Below are 21,268 nucleotides of genomic sequence, written 5' to 3'. Positions count from 1 at the left end.
AATTGCTATATTTCATTACATTTTCTCAATGCGATGAAGTATAGTACATCTGTTTGCCAACAGCACAGACTGGAGGTTGTGAGACTCTCAAACAAATGTAGATTTTTTTCCTTTTTTTAAAGTGACATAATGGAAATGGTGGAAAAAGAAGAAAATAGTCTCTGTGGAGGTTGAAATCTTTCGAAGTTGACTTTCCACATTACAATACAGGGAGTGCAGAATTATTAGGCAAATGAGTATTTTGTCCACTTCATCCTCTTCATGCATGTTGTCTTACTCCAAGCTGTATAGGCTCAAAAGCCTACTACCAATTAAGCATATTAGGTGATGTGCATCTCTGTAATGAGAAGGGGTGTGGTCTAATGACATCAACAGCCTATATCAGGTGTGCATAATTATTAGGCAACGTCCTTTCCTTTGGCAAAATGGGTCAAAAGAAGGACTTGACAGGCTCAGAAAAGTCAAAAATAGTGAGATATCTTGCAGAGGGATGCAGCAGTCTCAAAATTGCAAAGCTTCTGAAGCGTGATCATCGAACAATCAAGCGTTTCATTCAAAATAGTCAACAGGGTTGCAAGAAGCGTGTGGAAAAACCAAGGCGCAAAATAACTGCCCATGAACTGAGAAAAGTCAAGCGTGCAGCTGCCAAGATGCCACTTGCCACCAGTTTGGCCATATTTCAGAGCTGCAACATCACTGGAGTGCCCAAAAGCACAAGGTGTGCAATACTCAGAGACATGGCCAAGGTAAGAAAGGCTGAAAGACGACCACCACTGAACAAGACACACAAGCTGAAACGTCAAGACTGGGCCAAGAAATATCTCAAGACTGATTTTTCTAAGGTTTTATGGACTGATGAAATGAGAGTGAGTCTTGATGGGCCAGATGGATGGGCCCGTGGCTGGATTGGTAAAGGGCAGAGAGCTCCAGTCCGACTCAGACGCCAGCAAGGTGGAGGTGGAGTACTGGTTTGGGCTGGTATCATCAAAGATGAGCTTGTGGGGCCTTTTCGGGTTGAGGATGGAGTCAAGCTCAACTCCCAGTCCTACTGCCAGTTCCTGGAAGACACTTCTTCAAGCAGTGGTACAGGAAGAAGTCTGCATCCTTCAAGAAAAACATGATTTTCATGCAGGACAATGCTCCATCACACGCGTCCAAGTACTCCACATTGCTGCACGCAATGTTGATGGTGAACAGATCAAAACACTGACAGAATCCATGGATGGCAGGCTTTTGAGTGTCCTTGCAAAGAAAGGTGGCTTTTTTTTGTCGCTGATTTGTTTTTGTTTTGTTTTTGAATGTCAGAAACGTATATTTGTGAATGTTGGTTTCACTGGTAAAAATAAATAATTGAAATGGGTATATATTTGTTTTTTGTTAAGTTGCCTAATAATTATGCACAGTAATAGTCACCTGCACACACAGATATCCCCCTAAAATAGCTAAAACTAAAAACAAACCAAAAACTACCACCACAAACATTCAGCTTTGATATTAATGAGTTTTTTGGGTTCATTGAGAACATGGTTGTTGTTCAATAATAAAATTATTCCTCAAAAATACAACTTGCCTAATAATTCTGCACTCCCTGTATAACCTCACAACCAAGCCCTGTATTCTTTGAGAGATTTGTGAGGTATCATTCATCGTGTATGTTGAAGTCAAAAAAACCTCCCTAACCACCTTTAAATATAAACATCATATTTTGTGACAGAAGAGATAAACATGAAAAAGGAGAAATACATAAATCTCGCTTAAATACCGATTATAAATGCACCATGCGGAAGTGAAATTACAACCGAGGCAGTGTGTATAATGGTGGTAGTCTGTGTTTTTTGCTACTTAGCTCTAATTTTTCATATTTGTATGTACACATACACACTCAGACACACTTGTATAACAGTACGATCACTGCCAGCTCTTCCTGAGGCCAAGTGGGCTTTTATTGGTTTGGACAAACACATGCATATCCCCTAGCTGGCTAGAGATGCTCATGCTGCTGGCAGTGATGCTTGCTGTTGCTGTTGAGATTTATGTCAGTGTTAGGTAGGTTTAATGTCTGTGTATTTATTGTTTCCTTGTCTAGCTCAATGACTGAGGTGCACCAAATAGCAGGGGAGGAAATGCAGATTCACAGACAAATACATTCATACATATAAACACATACAAATCATAAATGGCAGACAATGACAGAAAACTTTGCACTCTTTCAAAGCCGTACCTATAAGTGGGGTTCGAATTACAGGTTCCATGAAAGAAGAAAGGAAATCAGTAGTTATTTTACTCAGATTCCCACTGCAATCCAATAAATCAGGGGTTAAATTAATTTGTGGCGCTCGCATAATTTACAAATTACACTGACTAAATGCAAAGGAAGCTTTTCCAGTGGCTCAGAATAATTATTTCCAGTTTTCTAGTTCCCCGTGAAAACTACTGACAGCATGTTAAATGGATTATTTAGAACAACAGGAAAACAATTTCTGGAAAGAGATGTTGCTGTTGTTTTTCCTAAATTTAATTACGTGAACATATTGTGTATTTGTGGGGATCTTAAAATCCAGGACATATTTCACTGAAAATATCTGCATGTGTAGAGACAAGTAGAAGTTTTTGGAGGGCTTTTTTTTTTTTTTTTTTTTTTAAAAGGGGGAATATTAAAGTGGGAGAGATGGGAACTACAAACTACACTTTGATGTGGATTGAACTAGCTGCTTAACTGTATGTGTTTTACTTTATGTGTCTGTCGGTGCGCGTGTGGTGCCGGGAGCTTCACTGACACTCTTCCAGTCATGTAATCAAACACTTGCAGTAAATCACTAAGGAGAGTACCTGTCAATAGCATGACTCATCATAACAACATAATAAGCTAAGACGTTTGCAAAAAGTCGGCGCCTCTCCCCACAAATATGTAATAACTCTTCATTCTTCCCGTCTCCATCGCCGCCTCGATGTTTTCTTTAACCTCACCTCTGATTCTCAGTAATGCTTTTTCCCTCCTTCATTTCTATCTCTCTAAACGCATCCTGTGCTGTTTGATCTATCTCACTGACCCTTCTCATTTCTCTTATCAACTCTCTCGCTGATTGCCCTCCCTCTTTTCTGACTCCTTTTCTTCTTTGGGACCTACTTAGATCTGATAATTAGAGCCTCGTGGGAGGTGTGGATGGGTGGAGATAGGGAAAGTGACAGAGAGTAGGAAGCAGAATGGGAGCTGTGAATGTAAAAGCCCTTGGCATAGTTTGAAGCTAAGGAGGGAGGGAGACTGAGAGAGAGACAGAAAGAGAGAGAGAGAGACAGACATAATTATAGAAGTGCAAGGTGTGAAGATGAAGAGGATCTTAAGTTTTTATACATGCGCACACACACTTAGTGGTTACCAAGAGCTCCCCTTAACAAGCCTCTGTTTTATCATATCCAACAGAGCCTCGGGCAAAGACACTCTCCACGTTCTCTGCTCTTCACTCGTTTCTCATCCCTGTTTTTATCCCACCATCCATTCCTTCATTGCCTTAAGGTTTTCCCAAATAACTGGTTCCTTTTTTCCCCTACTATATCTGTTATTTTTTCCTCCTCTCTGCATTTGCATCCATTTGTTTTTAAGAACTGTTAGGATTTATTAAAATGTGTTTTTTCATCACTTTCCAGGTTATGAAAACATTCAACTCAATAAACCAAATGTTCATATTTCAGAATACAGAAGCAGCACTGAAGCACATCCCACAGAGGAATAAAAAACAAGTAATCAGGGCTTCATCCAAACCACTTTGTTTCATCATTAACAACAAAAAACTAAAGTTAGTTAAGTTATAATGTTGATTGTAAAAAACAACAATGAAAATAAGGTAAAGTACGTACATGTACAACTATGGTAGGAAGACTAACTTCATCTGTTAGCCCAGATCTTAAAACACATTGTTGGTAATCATTTCTCTGTTTGCCATTTCCGAATAAATTTCCCTAACTTCAGGGGTTTGTTTAAAGCCTCTATGATCATCTGACTGCTTCTGTTTCTTGTTATTGTGCCTTTTTTATTCCCGTATTTTTCAGATCTTACCTCTTTAAACTTTCACTTTCAGCGCCTTTCTGTAATTTTCTTTTCAACTTTGTTTCATTTGCTTTCATTCTCGATTTTCGCATATCCATTTTTCCTCTTTTCTCTGCAAATGCTCAAACTGGTCCTCAACAGTCAGTGCGTGTGCATGGCATTGATTTGTCCATGAATTGAACCAAAGCACCTCGCGCTACCATTTCTGTCTAATATTGGCAACTAATAGCTATTACAATTGGCATTTAGGTTCTTTAATAACATTATCCTGATCACTTGATCAATAATTTCCTAGTAAATAAAGTCTACGGCATTGATCACGCAGTCAAGAAGCAAATAATCAAACAACAACAAAGGACAAGGATGCTTTATGTGCCAGGAGATAGTGATACATCTTTGGTAACATTAATATTTGTGTCTTTTTTGCATCTTCCTACCAACTGAATATATTAGGGTAAGGCTTGGCAGAGACTCAGGATATGAACATGCTGTGTTATAGACGGAGGAAGAAGAGGGGGAAATATCCCCCTGTGGTTTTCATCAGACAAAGAGAACAGGAAGTGTCCCCAGTTTCATCAGTGTCTTTAGGTGAGACCATGTGTGAATTAGGGAGGAGAGATGAAACAGAGCTAAATATGTAGGAAAACAAATATTGTTCACTGGGTAAACACAACCTATTCACGTCAATGCTGCAGAGGTTGGAAATGACTGTTGGCTCTTTCTACAGTGAAACTGAATGAAGCTGCAAGCACGTCCTTTGTCACTGAGACTCATCAGAATGATGGCTAAGTCCTTGACATGTGTGGAGGGTAAACAGGGACACGCCCTTAGTTAATGTGCCAACAGGCAAATGTCTGATCCGTGTGCCCATATCATTGCTGGCATGAATAAAAAGGCATTCACCGTACACCCAGGCTGGGCTTTAACGCTGTCCTCCGATGCATACTAACAACAAGCTCAACCAGTAGGGAGATTTGCCTGGCTCGATCATTAGCATAGAGTTAGGGGATTATTCAGATCACTTCCTGAAATCCCCTAATTGTAATAGTACACAAAAATTCATGTGCTGCAGTAAGAGGCCATCCCGTTTCAGAGCAAAGTTGACTTGATGCCTTTTGTGAAATCTGAAAAATCTTCTATGGCTGTATGTGAGTGTGCATGCTATCAAGCTTGTAGAACTGTGTGTCTGTTAATTCAAAAAGCCCACCAAAAGGCCAGCAGAAAAAAAACATGACCCTGGATTTGAGGGGTTAATTAAAAGCAAATTAAAAGTCATTAAGCCTGCAAAACACCTGTCTTTTTTGAAACAACATGTCAAAAAAAAGGATGTCATTAATGTGCTAATACCAAAATCCGCCTTGCTTTATTTATGGTTTTCTTTTAGTCAGCAACACAATAGGAGAGGATTCACGCGTTATTATCCAGAGTCAATATTGACCACCGGCGCCTGAGCTAATTGGAAAAGTAAACCTGCAAAGACTCACGCTTGGGCCTAACTAAGCAGAAGGTTCAAAAGGATAATGGAAACGGCGGAAAAAGAAAATAATATCGTCTGAGCAGGTTGAATGGCTCGGGGGAAACACGGGTGGAATAACACAATCGAGAGCAGACTGCTCATCAAAGGAGACAATCTGGCTAAGCTTGTCCCTGCCCGTCGTGCGGCGTCTGCCAAACTAGACATGAGCACTAGTGATCTTCATCATAGCTCACCTCAGGCTAAGATTAACAGGCCACTCACTCCCTGTAAAACCCTCCCCCTGAAAGCCACTGCGAATTGTCAGCAAACAGACAGGCCAAAGACAGCCACACACTGTATATACACATAAAAATACAGAGAAATGCAGATACCCGTGGAATAATGTACCCACAGGCCCAAATCACGGGGACATCCCCTAAATTTCCTTTACCTCGCCGCTTTGCCCTAAAGGCTACTACTGCTGCAGCCACTCTAAATCAGCATGAAGCCTCTCTCTCACAGGATGGGGAGTGGCTGCTTTGGGGGCATTCACTGAATGTACCCCATCCAGTGAGTGGCTTGTCCTCTGCAGCAGAGCAGCCTAATTACAGTGGGTTCTGTTTCGAAGGGAATAGAACTGGCTGCCAATACTATTGATAATTCACACAGACTAAGCTGTCACAGGGAATAGGGTTGGGCAAGTGGAAATGACTCAGTTTTATTAGCTTCCACTGCCCTTTGATGTGCAGTCAAGAGTGAGACATGCCAAGAGGCTCATGCCAGATGGAAGCACTACAGCTGAAAGGTGTCTCAGTCCTTTTAACATAACTCTTTTTGCATGTAAAACCTCCACCGATGGCTATTAGTCTCACATAGCCAAACATTTCCCCTCAATTTATTTCACCATGTTTTATAACTTAGCTGGCTCAATACCCAGAGGCTGGACTGAAGCTGGGCAGCAGTAAAATCTGAGGATTTGTGGACAATGTCTTAACGGGATGTAATTTGACAGTCTTTAGATCTATAGACAGAAGTGATGCTAGAAAACATGGTCCCCCTTGAGAGCTGCTTAAACAACAATTCTGACAGCACATCTTTACAATCCCGCCTAGCACCGGCATCGTCTACCTTCTGGGTGCTACAATGTGTTTCAATACCTGAACAGGTTGAAAATAAAAACAAAAATCAATGCAAACTTTTAATCTCATGCTCGGTTTGGGACTCACCTCAGGCTTCTTCACTCGACCCTCCTGGAAGGAACATGTGCGAGGGTCATGGGTACAGTCATGTCTGTATTTACACCAGTGGCACTGGTAGGGACTACTCACACATGACAGACACCTACAAGGAGAGCATAGTTTTGAATTAGGACTAAGCAGCACCAAATGCACTGAAGTACAAAAGCTCAATGTAACAACTTCTGTGCACAAATGGATTCTACACATAGTTTGTGGCAGCTTTTCAACAATATAGAGGAATTAGATTTGCAACAAAGTATCTGTTTTAAATGTACTGGACCTCACAGAGCACTCAAAGCACTTTAGACAACATATCTCATTCACGTTGTCTACGTATATACACTTTCTACCAAACATTCCCACTACAATGAATGCATTGGGAGTAACCTGTGGTTATTGCCCAAAGATATTTTGGCACCCAGACTGGGGCAGCCAAGGATTGAACCATGAACCTTTCAGTAAGAAGACGACTTGCTCTACTTCCTGAGCCAGAGCCACCCCAAAGGCCAAGGAAGCAAGACACAAACTAATTGCAAGTGCTGCATGCCTCGACTCTTTAGTTCGGCCCCCCAGATATTAATACAACATAACTTTGGCATTGTTTTATACACTCACTGAAGTGCAATTAGAAACTAATAGTAGACATAAACTTACGATTTGTGCACACTGCAATTGTAGAAAACAAAACTTGTATTTGCAAATGCCAGGCCGGTCTCTTTGGACTTGAGATAGAGCTGCACGATCTGGTGGTCACCTAGAGAAAACAGATTAAAGTCAAAATTAACGGTTTGATACACAGAGGTAGGAAGAAAGCTTTTGTACTCTGCTAACAAAACAAAGAAACACAAGACAAGGACAACAACAATGAGAACTAACAGAAGGAGGAATTGCCTTTGTTTCAGAACACGTTACTTGAAGCCGTTATTGACAGCTTCATTCAACTCTTCAAACAAGTAGGAGAAACAAAACAGTATTATAATGGTAATGTTAGAGTGTCACCGTTACTCTTTCAGCACAGGCAGGGGGTCGACACCACTTGTATGATAATCATTTCATTCGCTTATTCAAATATCATTTTACGACGTCGAGTTAGATGTCGTTTTAAAGAAAAAGAAAACGACTGCACTGCTAGGAGCTACAGGTGATCAGCTTGTTGCAATGGTAAAGGCAGTATGTCTTAGCAAAGAAAGAGAGTAGAAGAAGAGGGTTTTATTGGGTTAACTCTGCCTATTCCTGGCGTCTTACAAGAAACAAAAGTTGGCGCATATCCCTCGGGATGGACAATATTCCCCTGGAAAAGTCTTTGAGAGAGTCTTTGACAAGGTAAAGGAAGAAGAAGATGAAACGGAAAGTACGTGTGTGTTTGTGTGTGTCTGTTCGAGTGTGCGTGTCCATGAGCTTGCGCCTCATCTGTATTTGGTGTGTCCTTTTGTCTGGCACTAATGAAGGAGTTCATGTTTAATTCAACAGCCCATCCACACATCTAAATGCGCTCTCTCTCTTTCTAGACTACCTATGTGTCTCTCTCTCATCCTCGCTCTCTCTCTCTACCCAGGTCTCCTCACTTCCTTCCATGTTGCAACTCCTTCGTCTCCCTCGTGTCTGTCCCCCATCTCTCCAACAAAGGAGGAATCATTCATCAATCACAGTAAAGCACCACTGACAACGGATCTGTCCTAATTAGGCCACCTAAATGTTACCTTGAAGCCTGCTAACACTATCTCTCCCCGCCTCTCGTCACTTCATCCATCGCTCTCCCTTTTCCCTCTTTCAACTGAGCTTAGACTAATGAGTACTAGTAAAAATTGAAGATAAAAGACACGAACACTTGGAATGGTTTCCTCTCCCTAAAACAGGAAAACCATATGTTTGTGAGAGTGGAGGGTAACAAGCAGTTGGTAGGGAGAAATGTTGTATGGATCATTTGTGGATGACTCAGAGTACATATTTGCACATCAATGTTTGCATGACTGCAGCATTACCAGCTTTACATGTGACATAGCAAACATTGAACAAACGTTTTTTTTTTCTTCTTCAAATTCCCCAAAGCACCCCCAGGCTCCCTTTCAGCTATACATGTACATGTGTGCTGTCTGTCTGTGGATAACTTTATTGAAATGATTTCATATGTCTGTTAGGCACATATATGTGTGATTCTTCTGTTCTTCTGTTCTTGGAGCAATCGAGGAATAAAGAAAAACGCGAATGTGTATCTTTGCATTTGAATCCATTATATAAACAATGTAGAGACTACTTTTTTTGCACGACGCGCAAACAGTTGAAAAGATCTTCTTTAGAGCCTTTCCATCATAAATGGTAGCATTACAGCCGAATCCTAATATTTTTTGTTCTCTATTTCTTCTTTTAGAAAGAAAAATCAAGGGATGGCAATTTCATTATCTCAACACGAGGACACATAAGTGTTGGTGAAGGATCAACTGCCTGCAGACAGACCTTCCCAGATGGGAGTTTTCTCAATTAGAACAAGCTTGGCCACCCAAGAGAGAGAAGGACAGGGTTATCAAAAGAAAAACTCCATGTAAATGAAAACGATCAGTAAGGCAGTGGTACACAGGGAAACTGTCCACAGAGATTATATTATCTCTAGGCTACACGTTAGCTGAAATGCTGTAGTAAAACCACGCTGTGAAGTGTGATTTTCTGCTTTTTACACCGAGGTTAACTAGGGTCCCGTAACTCCCTCTAGAGCGTATTCATGTTAAGGTAGGCGAGAAGAAAAATCCCACATTCAGACAAATAACTAATATTCATTCAATTACTAAACATATCCTAAGGCAGTGCTTCAAGGCCTGCTGAGTTACTGATGGCAATGAGAAAACAAAAATTCACAGAACACTCATTGCCCTAGGACAAGCATGCTTCTGACAGAAGGGAGAATATCCAGATGTGCATGTACCTGAGAGTCAATCAAGTCCTAATCTAATACGTGATGACTCCAGTCTTCTTCTTCTTTTTTTTTTTTTTTTTACCTTTGTCAACGATTATTCGTGGCATTTCCTTTTCAGCGGGCGAGGAGCACTTTATCCGATTTCCCTCCACCAAGCCATTCATCTCAGCCAGGTTCTCAAATGTACAGTTGACACCTGCAGAGAGTTCTGGAACATTATGGGCTTCCAACACCAACTGCAGAAAGGGAAAGAAAAGTGATACAAGCCGTCAGATATGATAAAAGAGATTAAGGCCAGCTAAAGCTAACACATACATGACAGCACGAAAGCCAGTTTAAAACATACATGATGACTCATATCCAGGTGCATTTTATAGCTGCCCTGCGGTCTAAGATAAACAAGTGAGACAAGATAAACAAGCCCTAAATGTAATTTTATGTCTGACACACATCTGTGAGAACTTCACATTTTCAGATAAGACTGCTGAGCAGGGAACTCATGCAAGGTCACTGCAGAGTAAAGATCAATCAGCACAGTGGTCAATGGCCAGAGGGGACACTGGGAGGGTTCTTGAACCAGGTGTCAGTTGCATATCCTGGCTGAATGTCCACACAACATGGACACCCTCTAATGCATTAAGACATAAAACTGAAATTAGTTCCATCTTAACAGGCTGTATCCAACTGCCAAGAGCACTGATACCTTTCTAGTCACCTTTCATTATGCCTTGTGGCATTGTATGAGCTACATTGATTTTTCAGTTCCACATTAAATTCCTGGCTGTCTGGCTCTTTGAGAACAAAAGGTGTTGTGGTATAAAATGTTTTGGAAAAGGTGAATAAAATGATAAAAACAGAAAACTCAAATCCAAAGTAAAACTCAAAGTGCAGGATGAACTATTAGTGAGAAGATGAAATAGTGAGAGTGCTGGCAGGGTGCTGGACAGCAAGTGAAAAGAAGACTTTTGAAATAAAGAATGCAAATTCCTCCTCTTCATTTGAAAATGCTATGCAAGCTCTTTCAGCTTCTCAGGAAAAAAAGGCTTCAGGTGAACTAGTAACAGTGGGAGACAGAAAAATTACTCCGTGGATAAAAGGAAGAGAAAAAAAAACAGACTTGGGGAGCAGATGGAGAGGGGTCAAGACTGAAATATACATACTGACGGAAAACTGTGTCTGCAAGGGGGCTTTGGTCTAGGCATTGATTTGAAGCGTAGCCTATAGTAGTAGTAGTGTTGAAAGCTGCCTCAGCGCCAAAGAAGGGCTGACCGGAGCTGTTTTTATATTGCTATTTAATGGGTACTGGTGTGAATAGATACACAACATCCAGCATAAAGGTGGACACTGCATGACTTTTCTCTCTCTCACCTCCTTTATTTCTCGTCTTCTTTATTTATTTTTCCTTTTAAGAAGGAAAGGCGGACAGATGTAGAGTTCCCTCAATTACATTTAGAGCCGAGCCGCAGCAGTGATGCATGAGTATGGAAATAACATACTCATCTTTAATAGGAACAGCCGACAAATGCGCGCGCACAAATGACCTCCGGTAGTTTATAAAACACCATGCCTGACGCTGAGAATATGTGTTGGTGTTCATCTTAGATGGGTGAAAAATATCCTCGCTGCAGAGAGGATTTATTCAAACGCAGTCAACGCTACAGAGAAGACTGACTTAAACTTTATGTCTTCTTATGTTTATTATTAAGCAAGCTTTAAAGCAGACATGATTGTTTTATTTATGACCTTTTATGTCCAGAAGAGTGACATAAAAGTAAGATCTAAACTTAAGAGTACATTATTCCTGCATCACATCTGGCATATAAAAAAAAAAATCTATGGAAATATCAACCATATAAGCAACAATTAGCTCTTAAAAGCCCAGATGCAATAGAACAATTTCATTTTATAATAACTTCCACTCGCATTTCCTCTTGACTTGCTAACGTCTGCACCCATAGCATAGCAAAGCAATGTAGGGAGAAAATTAAGAAAATGAAAGAGAATTACGACATGTAAAAAGACTACATCCTCTGTGTGTGTGAAAAACTGCATGACACAGCTGTTCCATCTGTCCCTCTAGAAGCATAATAGTATTATAACGAGCACAACCCCTTCTTCCTCCAGTGTTGGCTGTGATCAGCCAGATATATTTATGATGACTTTTGAGGCAGATCCTAAAACTATTTGCTCAGAAAGTTATTTTCTGGAACTTCTGGAGCTTAGAAAATAATGGCTTCGTCTAGAGTAGGTCCAACTTCAGCGGTGATGTGTACCCGTTTCTGTCAAGAATTTCTAAGCCTTATCTTTCTCAACAAATATTTAAGAACAAAAAGGTCAAACAAAAGCCTTTGTCTGTTAGGCAGAAGCCCCTGGATGGGATATGTCTGGCAAAAGGTTAAACACTTGAAAGGCTTGAGCAACAACGCGCACGCACACACACACACACACTCATAAATATCATTTTTGTGTTGCAGAGGAATTCTTCTTCTTCTTAAAAAAAAAAATGCAATCCGCACGTGACCCTTGATGCAATGGAGATCTTTCATGCTGATTGCACTTTATGAGTTAAAATTGCACCACCGTGTTAACCTCTGATGCTGGGTACAGTAAGGTAAGTGGAATATTTATACTATATAACACACAGTGTTACTGCAGTACTTTCTAGTAACGTCAAAGATGCTGACATTTAAAACATTAGCCTCTTGATCCTGTTCAAATCAAAGAAAAAAAAAGATTTTGTGTCGTGGTGAAAGCTGACACGGGGATACACCGAGATAGTTCGAGCGCTTGTGTTTCTCCAGTTTCTGCAGAGACATATTTTTGTTGCAATGGATCACAGCCTCTTTGCACACCAATCAATACACTTAAACAATAAAAACAATTCAGACCCTTTAAATCTGGCAGCTGTTTGAGAATGAAACATCCAGGGGGAAAAGTGGTGCATTTGGCTGCCAACAATCACAATAAACACAGCCGAGCTAAACTATACTCTGTCAATGATTGTTGACATTTGTTGGGAGACCATTTCGTTGGACGGGATTGTAAGTTGTGAGGTCGGGATTTGAGGAATGCCTGCTGGCAGTCAGTAAAATCATATAAAGCAGGATTACAGAGTTAAAACAAGCTACTAATCAGTATTTAGAGCGTAATTCCACCATATTACAAATTATGCTTGAGAGTGTGATTTTGTCAATCTGCCAGACAAGATATTCTCACCAGAAACTTATTCAATTATCCTCACTTTCTATTGCAATGTGGCTCCAGTAAAGCAAATGCACATTTGGCTGCTAAAAATATTCCATATGCAGTCAGAGAAAGATATATTTAATTACTTCAATTTAAAATGTGACTAAATTTAATCTTCCAGGTGACACAAAGAGGAAACTGATGCCTGATAGTATAGGACATGTAACACACACAGGGAAAAAACACAAGGTTTGCGCATCTAAAGCCCCAAACAAGCCTTTGTTTCCATTTCAGGGTATCTGATTCAGTGAGTTTGTTTTCCACTCACCGTGACACTAAACTGGGACACGGAGATGTTGTTTGGATGGACACTGAGACGCACACACTGCTTGATGTCGGATGCAAAGCGCCGGGGCTCTGATGAGCGCTCACATTTCTCCTTTCTGGCACACCTGGAAAAAGAACAACAACAGGGAGTGTTATTCGTGGAGACAAATACACACATGCTTATTGGCATATGCATGCCTGCAGTAACCTGACCAGGGCTTACCCCTTTCCACCTGTTGGCATCTGGGAAAAAGAGAATGTCCCTCCCCCTCCCCGACAGTTGGTGCTATACACATTTATCATATTTCCTCTCTGGCAGCGTACCAGCCTCAGTGTTCAGTGAATGGAAGGCTGGTCACCACAGGGCTGGGAGCAGTTACATTTAAAACAATGGTTGCTCTATATGTGGAAGTGGAGATGGCCCATTGGGAAAGAGGTAGTAGTCCTCTTCTTTGCAAAGTCATCTTAATGACTGGCATTCATGGGCAGTGCCAAATGCAGGTGGATATGTGGATGTTGTTTGGGACGTGGGATAGATTACTTCTGTCTAATCCAGTAGAATACAGCGTTTTGGGGAGCTGGAGTACTGGACCATTTGTGGTGTAAGAGGAGTTTACTGACTCATGTTCCAAAAACAATCCCTTGATAGACTACAAGGTCATTTCCCATAGCTGGGCGATCTAAATGAGCTCGTAATTAAAGGAGTATGAGAAGCGCAACTGGTTCTCACCAAAACTGCTGCAATGGAAAGTTTTCACATTAAAAATTCCAGTAGAAGTGGCTGGGAAACACAATTATTTAAACTGTTGTTAAATATATGCTTAGCGAGAAATTCTAAAAAACAGCCCCAGACTGTAATATCACCTCAACCTTCTTCTCTACACAAACACCCACATGCTCTTGTTCTAATCGAATCCCCTCATAAACTTATTCAAGTTTAATCCCCTATTGATTCAGACAAAAACTTTCTGTGCAATTAACAACCTGGAAAATCCAGAGAGCGCCCTAAAACTCCTTTAGAGGAATAAAAGGCTGAAAAGAAAGAAAGAGGCTTTAATGAACGAATGAAAGAAAGACTTTCGAGGTGGTTGACGTCTGAGATACAGTAATACCTTATGCAGAAAGAGGCTTTTTTCTCCTGAATTGGACAGACAGAAGGAGGGTGGGTTTTGACCTGACATGAGCATTGTAAAGTTAAGCGGCCTAACGTGCTGCAAAGAAGACAGACAAAGAAAATGAAAAGAAATAATCTGTTCGAGAAAGGCACAGAACAGGAGGAGGGGTAAAGAGCGCTGCCGAGAGAGAAACAGAGAGAGAGAGAGTGTGGAAAAGAAAGCACAAGAGAAGCACGACTTAAAGGAATGCAACCATTGTTGGCTTTCTGTGAAGCTTTCCCTTCTAAGCTGGTTTGAGTAGGGGTTTAATCGCTTCAGGTTCCTTTGTGCTTTTCAATCACTGATGTCTGTGCCTCCTCTTCTAGCACTGATTTAATAAGGCCGCATCATATAAGTAACCCCCCAGGCAAACAACCCACATAACCCCCCCCTGCCAAAAAAAGCACACTTTCACCGACAAACACTGATCAACCACGACATTAAAAGTGCTGATAGGTGCGGTGCGTGACATGGATCATCTCATTAGCATGCAAAGTTCTGTAGGAAAACCTTGGGTTCTGGCATTATGCGGATCTTACTTTGTACTCTGACAGATACCACCCACGTAAACATTGCTGCAGACCAAGCAATACAATATTGGACAGGCAGTTTTAGCTTTGCAGCAACATTCAAAATTAGATATAGTGTTACATGCGTACCATTGGCTTCTGTTTTGATTCATATTTTAAGCAGCATTCCAACTTTTTTGGAAATAAGGTTCTAAATACTTGCTTTGTATGTGCTTTTGTGCCCATAATGATGTTTGTCTTTGTGTGCGTTCCTTAACAGTGTCACGGTACATTGTGTTTTGGTAGAAAAACATGCATTTCATGCCAAAATCGCTGGCTGTATTGCATTATTAACATTAACTGGCACAATCTCTTTAAGTGAATCATCACTATGCATGATTGCCTCATTACTAAATTCAATTCAGGCCTAATACATTTAGAAAATGTTCAACAGATAGAACAATTCCTTAAAATTTCAAAGAAGGAATTAGATGTCCTCTCACAAATGACACATCCTTGAAGATGAACTGACCGACCTACATCTGGAGTTGTTGATCTTCCTTCCCCCCCCCTCTTCTTTTCTATAATATAGTAACTCCAATCTCTACAGCACAGTTACAGTGAAAACATTGCAGAAAAAGTTACCAGACTTTTCAAAATGACCAATAAAACAAACCCTAGTAGCATTTTGATTTATGAGGGATAAGCTCAGGGTTGATAAATATCTGCTGTCCCTTGCTGAACCTTATTATGACCCAGATTTATGACATCATCTTTATGAGACTCTTGCTGCTGTAAATGACAGTGGTGGAGAGGATGATGACGATGTAGGAACACAACAGTAAAGAGAATGAAACAGAGTAAACAGGACAAGATGCGAGGATGTGTAAATGCTGAGTTTGCAGTGAATAACATTTTCAAATTTTACAGTTTTCTTTTTATGTGTTCGTTGAATTGTTTATTTTTGTCCAATATTCACATCTACCAAGATTTGCAGCTGATGTTTTATCATCCGCAGGACTTATAACGCATCTTAATGCAGTTATAAGACGTAATGATGCAGTATGAGTGGATGGTTGCAACAACAAGACCTGGCATAGCTGGACTGGGACTTGTTAATACAGGATTATGAGACAAGGTATGATCCTCTACTTTAAAAAGTGGACAGGGGGCAATTTGTTTTGGTTGTTATGTGCAGTGAAGATGGATTTAAAAAAAAAATATCCTGACTCACTGAATTTAATCTGCTATAGATTAATTTCACACCTATAGAGAAATATAGAATACATATAAGTATTTGTACTCTGTAAGACCACATTATTCCAGTAAATCAAATCTGTTGTCATGTGTAAAGTATGATGCCAGTGATTAAAAACATGAATACAATTAATTCATTTTTTAATTACATTTATTTTCAGGATTATGTGTTTTGTGACAGTCCTAAGAAAAGTGCAGAGGTGTTGAAATACCGCAGCTCAAACATCACCGCCTGACCGACACAGCATCAACACCTTATCTCTCACTACAAAACACACAAAGATGGTTATTATTATCCATCATTTTGTGATGATCAGTTTCATTCATGGTGACTGCTGTTATTCTAATAGTTTGATAGCAATTAAATGCCTGCCTTCGTTATTTAACAGCTGGGGTTAAGGTAATAGCTCACTGAAACATAACTAAGAATATTTACAGGAGGTTTGTAACATTTCATTTGCATGTGATTACCAGCTTTTATTAATAAACTGAAAAAATAAAAAGACAGAAGGAATGGAGAATTCTATTTTTTCCAGGACTTTGAAGGGAAAAGTCACTTTCACCTTGGTCAAAGTGAACATTTTGCTTTTGCCTTCAGCCCTGTAAAGTTTTCCTTCAATGAATAGCATCTGCATGAGATGCTATTCGTTTGATGTAAACAGATGCTTAAAATTGAGAACACTTTTGTTTTTTAGATATCACAACAATCCTGCTATATTTACTTTTTACTTTGATTTTTCTGGTTATTCATAAGTAGCCCTATCTATAATGTGTGAGTAAACTGAAATAGTTTCTGTTAATGTTGAAAATATTTTTCATGGTCACGATTAAATTGGTTTTGGGTAGATCATCAGACATGTATCCAAGCTATTCAACATCCCTCAACTTGTTTACTGATCTTCTGTTAAGCTGTTTATGGAAAGTGTGGGTCTATAAATGTTGCCAAAGACAATGTTATAAGATTGTTTGTTGTAAAGCTACTATTTAAACAAACTGTACGCACTAAATCACAAGATGAACTAGAAAGAAAAGGTCTCTTTTTGCAAGAGTGTTTCTAATTTCTAGAACAGTTTCACTTTGGCTTTCTCTGGCCTTGCAGAAACTGTATATTGCATCTGCACTTCAGAGTCTTAAGGTCACAGAATTGCTGAGCAGGTTTAAACAAAAACAAAGGGGTCAAATAATTTCTGTTTGAGTTCAACAATGCAGAGAAAGTGACTCAAGAGAAGAGGGAAGCTACCGATTTTTTAATCTACCTTCCTAATAATGGGCAATAGAGCTGATGTCTCATTTTTTTGTGTTCATCGAGATCACTGGCATGGTGGAGGGATACACCAACAAAACACAGGCTCGCTCTAGAATCAGCATTTTCTTAAAGCACAATGCAATGTCACCCACCAATCACGCAAACATTCAGATCAAATGGTTCATCTTCCACCAGCACACAGTCACAATTCATGCATACCAATGCTCTGTTTAGTTTGATTAAATAAAACCTCCTTTTATTTTATTCACTCCCAGCAGAGAATCCTACTGAGATGCTAGTGGGTAACCAGTTAACAGATGCATATGAATATTTTCATTTACCAAATGGTCTTACATCCTGATTGAATCTCTAGCCAAAGCATAGGATAGCTACACACATTGGCTATGTCCATGCCGGGAGAGGGGAGAATTTATCTGGCCATTTGGCGACTTGGGTTTTTACTGAAAGGATGTTTAAGATAATGCCTTACATGGTTTAACTGATGTAAGTGATGGGCATTATCAGAGGAAAGCACTGGATAATTGTTTTCAATTACGTTCCACGCGGACCCTGAAAGGAAAGAAAGATTGCATCATTTGTAACAATATGCAACAATCTCACCCTTTTGTAAACATCAAAGAATAGAACATTTAGAGGACCCCCGAGATCAAAGCGATTTAGATTTCAAATAGCAGTCATAAAAAGCTTGACTCGGGCTATCTGTTCCCTTTTTTTTTTTCCAGAGAATTAGACGTCCAACATCTATTCATTTGGATAGTAAACACTGCTGTTGTGAAGAGCTGTTTGACTGACTGGCAATGACACGTTATGAAAGAACAAGCTGAAAGGATTAGATGGGCCCTGAATGAAAACTAATCTGCACTCTTGTTTCTCCCAGCCTTTGATAAGGTGACACAATTATAGAGAGAGACTGGGCAAAGGGCACAGAAGGAATTTTTTTTTTAGCTTTGGCAACTGTTGGTGAGGCTGTCACAGCTATTAAAAGCAAGACAACCTTATGAACAATACATTTCACCACAAAATATTTATCATAGCTACAGTATTGTATGCAACATATGCGTACAAGCCAGAAAAATAGATACATAGTCAACACTAGGAGATGAATTAAAATGACATGCATATGATTTTACCATGTACCATTTAGCTTAAAAAGGTGACATGATTGATGTCATGTCATCGCAAAAACACAATGGGTAGGTAATATCAACTGTGTACAATACTCCTTTGTACTTTAAAGCATTAAATAAGGCACATTGTAATGCCACTTTATTATGAATTAAAATACTTAAATTTGATAGGATTTGTTATATATTACCCACAATTTTTTGTTATATTAACTGTTGTTTGTGGTGATTCAATGCCCTACAAATAGGCACTCTGTAGTCCAACTAAAAACCAATTACTGTGCTAACCATGCATCATCAGACACCATATAGAAGTCTATACATACTAATAGCCTCGGCCTATATAAAGTACCTTAGAGCAGGGGCTATGTCACAGTGATTCAGTCAAATGACACTTCAACTTTTAAGGTGGCTACATCTCACACTTGCACATGTGACCAAACACACGAACGCAGCTGAACACACATGAACACACACAAGAGTAAGCGTACCTCCTCCTGCTATCATAAGAGTGGTGGTCCTCAGAGCAGAAATCCGCATGAAGGGGCTGGCGGGAGAGTTATTACCTGGCCCACTGGCCATGACCCTGTTACTCCGGTTTGTGTGAACCGGTTTGTGTGCACACATGTGCACACACACACACACAATCTGTCTTTTATAAGGCCATACTTGAAGACACAGAAATTGCAGAATCTCTGCCCCAGGTCTAGAAATCTCTGAGCTATCCCCTTTGCATACCACTGGTGCAAGAACACCAACTGAGTAGAAAATTATACAGTAAGACTGCTCCTTTGCACAGGTTTTAAGCTGTATGAGACTTTTTTTAAAAGAACCTATTAAAGTATATATAAACTGCATACCGTAAATATGTAAACAGTTAGAAATGCTTTAATATGTGATCACCAAAGACTATCTGATGACAAAATATTTTTGCTAAACATCGTGATACCAAAGTGCTCACAAAGCTTACAATTTGGATATAAAGTCGCTGCAATATTAAATTCTATAATAGCGTCAAATGTAATTCGTGATGGATGACCGGAAAACAAAAGTGAGGAAAGGAGAGGCTGACGTCACCAATATTCTAAATGGGTGTCATTAGCTCAAACTCCTCCAACAACCTATAAATCTTAAAACACAAAAAAACCCCAAAAAAGATGCTAGCACTAGGCGGTGATTAGATTTGGCAGCATCAGCCCTGGCCTCCGGGCATCAACGAGCAGCTGTTTCTCTGCCATGACTTTTAGTGCTATGCAAATTTAGCAGTAGTCAAAAGACACGGCAACAACGTCTTACTCTCTCACTTCCACACACTAACAAACAAACAGTCCCCTGGTAGAAACAGGCGGTGGTGACATGCTGTGACAGGTTTATTAGGCTGTCGTTTTAATCGTGTTTGATGTGACTCCTGGTCCAGATAATGCCATTAGACCATACCAGGTATGCTGGTTAGCTGAGTGCATGTGAGAAAGGCAGAAACCAAGTAATTAATTAGTAATGTTATACTTTTTTAAACCTATATTTTTTTTTACTTTGTCACTGGAAGTCTTATGATTATCATCTTTAAGCACCCATAGTGAGCAAAGAAAATGCGATACTTTAGATGGAATAAAGTAAGCGATGGATTTAAAAGGGAACAGTTTTGAAATGGCTCACATATCACTGCCCTGTTACTACATCAACACAGTTTGACCTGGCATTCATAAGATAGAAGCCCAGACAAAGAAACGCATTAGTTTACTATTGCTGTGCATCTACAGTATTTCCAGAGGTTCCATGTTTTAGGTTCCATGTTGATGTTTTCATACTTCCCTTTAAGGGGGACAGCATGGTTGTTTTCAATGGAGTTTCAACAGTGCACTCAGCTTTCATCTTTATCTACAGTACATTGTATTATTTCCCTTCATGTGTGCAACTATAGATAGGGGCATATGATACTGTTGATTCAGGCAGTCGATATACAGCCTGGGGTGTTAAGGTGTGTTTATTCACGGTCACAAAGCTGTTTCGAACTGGGGACATTGACAAAACAACTAGATGGGTTCATTTTAAATATGTCATACATCTCAGAAAGCACAGCTTTTGAAATGGTCTTGCCTATTGCATATTCTCAACACAATCTCATACTTTACTGTGAACATTTCCTTTTTGCCTAGTCTGAATTTGAGCTAACAAGGAGCTAGTCCATGCCACATATTAATAGCTGGCTTTGTTCACTGTGAGAAGCACGCTCATCATCTGAGGTATGCATGAACAAAAGAGCACAAAATATGGCTCAACTACTGAGTAAAAAAATAAATCATACCCCACAATCCCAAATTTGGATAGCAAATACACCAATTTTTTTGCATATAGTCATCTAAAATCAGCTAATTACACCTAATATATCAAGACTAAATATAGATCAAGCGATTCAGCCTTTCAATGTATGATTTGAAATGAACACACTGGTGACACTAATGCTGAAACATCAGTAGGGATTACCGTTGGATTATATAACAAGGTTATTATGTTGTGACTTAGCTCTTGTTGCCATAGAAACAGCTATGTGACGGGACATGTGAAGTGATTTACCTGAGTACGATTCCCCAGAGGTGATCTCTCATATGGTCTGTGTGTGTGTGTGTGTGTGTGTGTGTGTGTGTGTGTGAGTGTGTGTGCTTGTGAGTGTGTGTGTTTACCCTCACATCCTCATCAAGATTACCTGCTTACAGAGTTTAGTTTACTTAACCAGAAGATTTCTAATCCCTCCTCATTTTCGCTGTGAATTTATAATCAACCTCTTTCTCCCTTCCTC

The 21,268-nt window shown here is 39.8% G+C and overlaps 1 protein-coding gene across 4 annotated transcripts in view; it reads right to left on the bottom strand.

The window, feature by feature from the left end:
- plxna4 (plexin A4) overlaps positions 1 to 21,268 on the bottom strand; it is a 253,832-nt gene that overhangs the window by 65,118 nt on the left and 167,446 nt on the right. For all 4 annotated transcript variants that reach the window (XM_085252416.1, XM_085252415.1, XM_085252417.1 and 1 more), the window contains exons 6-9: positions 13,162 to 13,285; positions 9,730 to 9,883; positions 7,394 to 7,493; positions 6,728 to 6,842 (exon numbers count right to left, since the gene is read on the bottom strand). In XM_085252416.1, the coding sequence (XP_085108542.1) occupies positions 6,728 to 6,842; positions 7,394 to 7,493; positions 9,730 to 9,883; positions 13,162 to 13,285 (493 nt within the window). The remainder of the gene's footprint in view (positions 1 to 6,727; positions 6,843 to 7,393; positions 7,494 to 9,729; positions 9,884 to 13,161; positions 13,286 to 21,268) is intronic.

The sequence above is a fragment of the Mchenga conophoros genome, linkage group LG17, assembly GCF_057382185.1.
Source record: "Mchenga conophoros isolate Kocher_MC1m ecotype Shallow Benthic linkage group LG17, M_conophoros_male_GT1.1, whole genome shotgun sequence".
Classification (NCBI taxonomy): domain Eukaryota; kingdom Metazoa; phylum Chordata; class Actinopteri; order Cichliformes; family Cichlidae; genus Mchenga; species Mchenga conophoros.
Note: the sequence above shows the minus strand (reverse complement) of the source record. Positions and strands in the feature narration are given on the sequence as shown.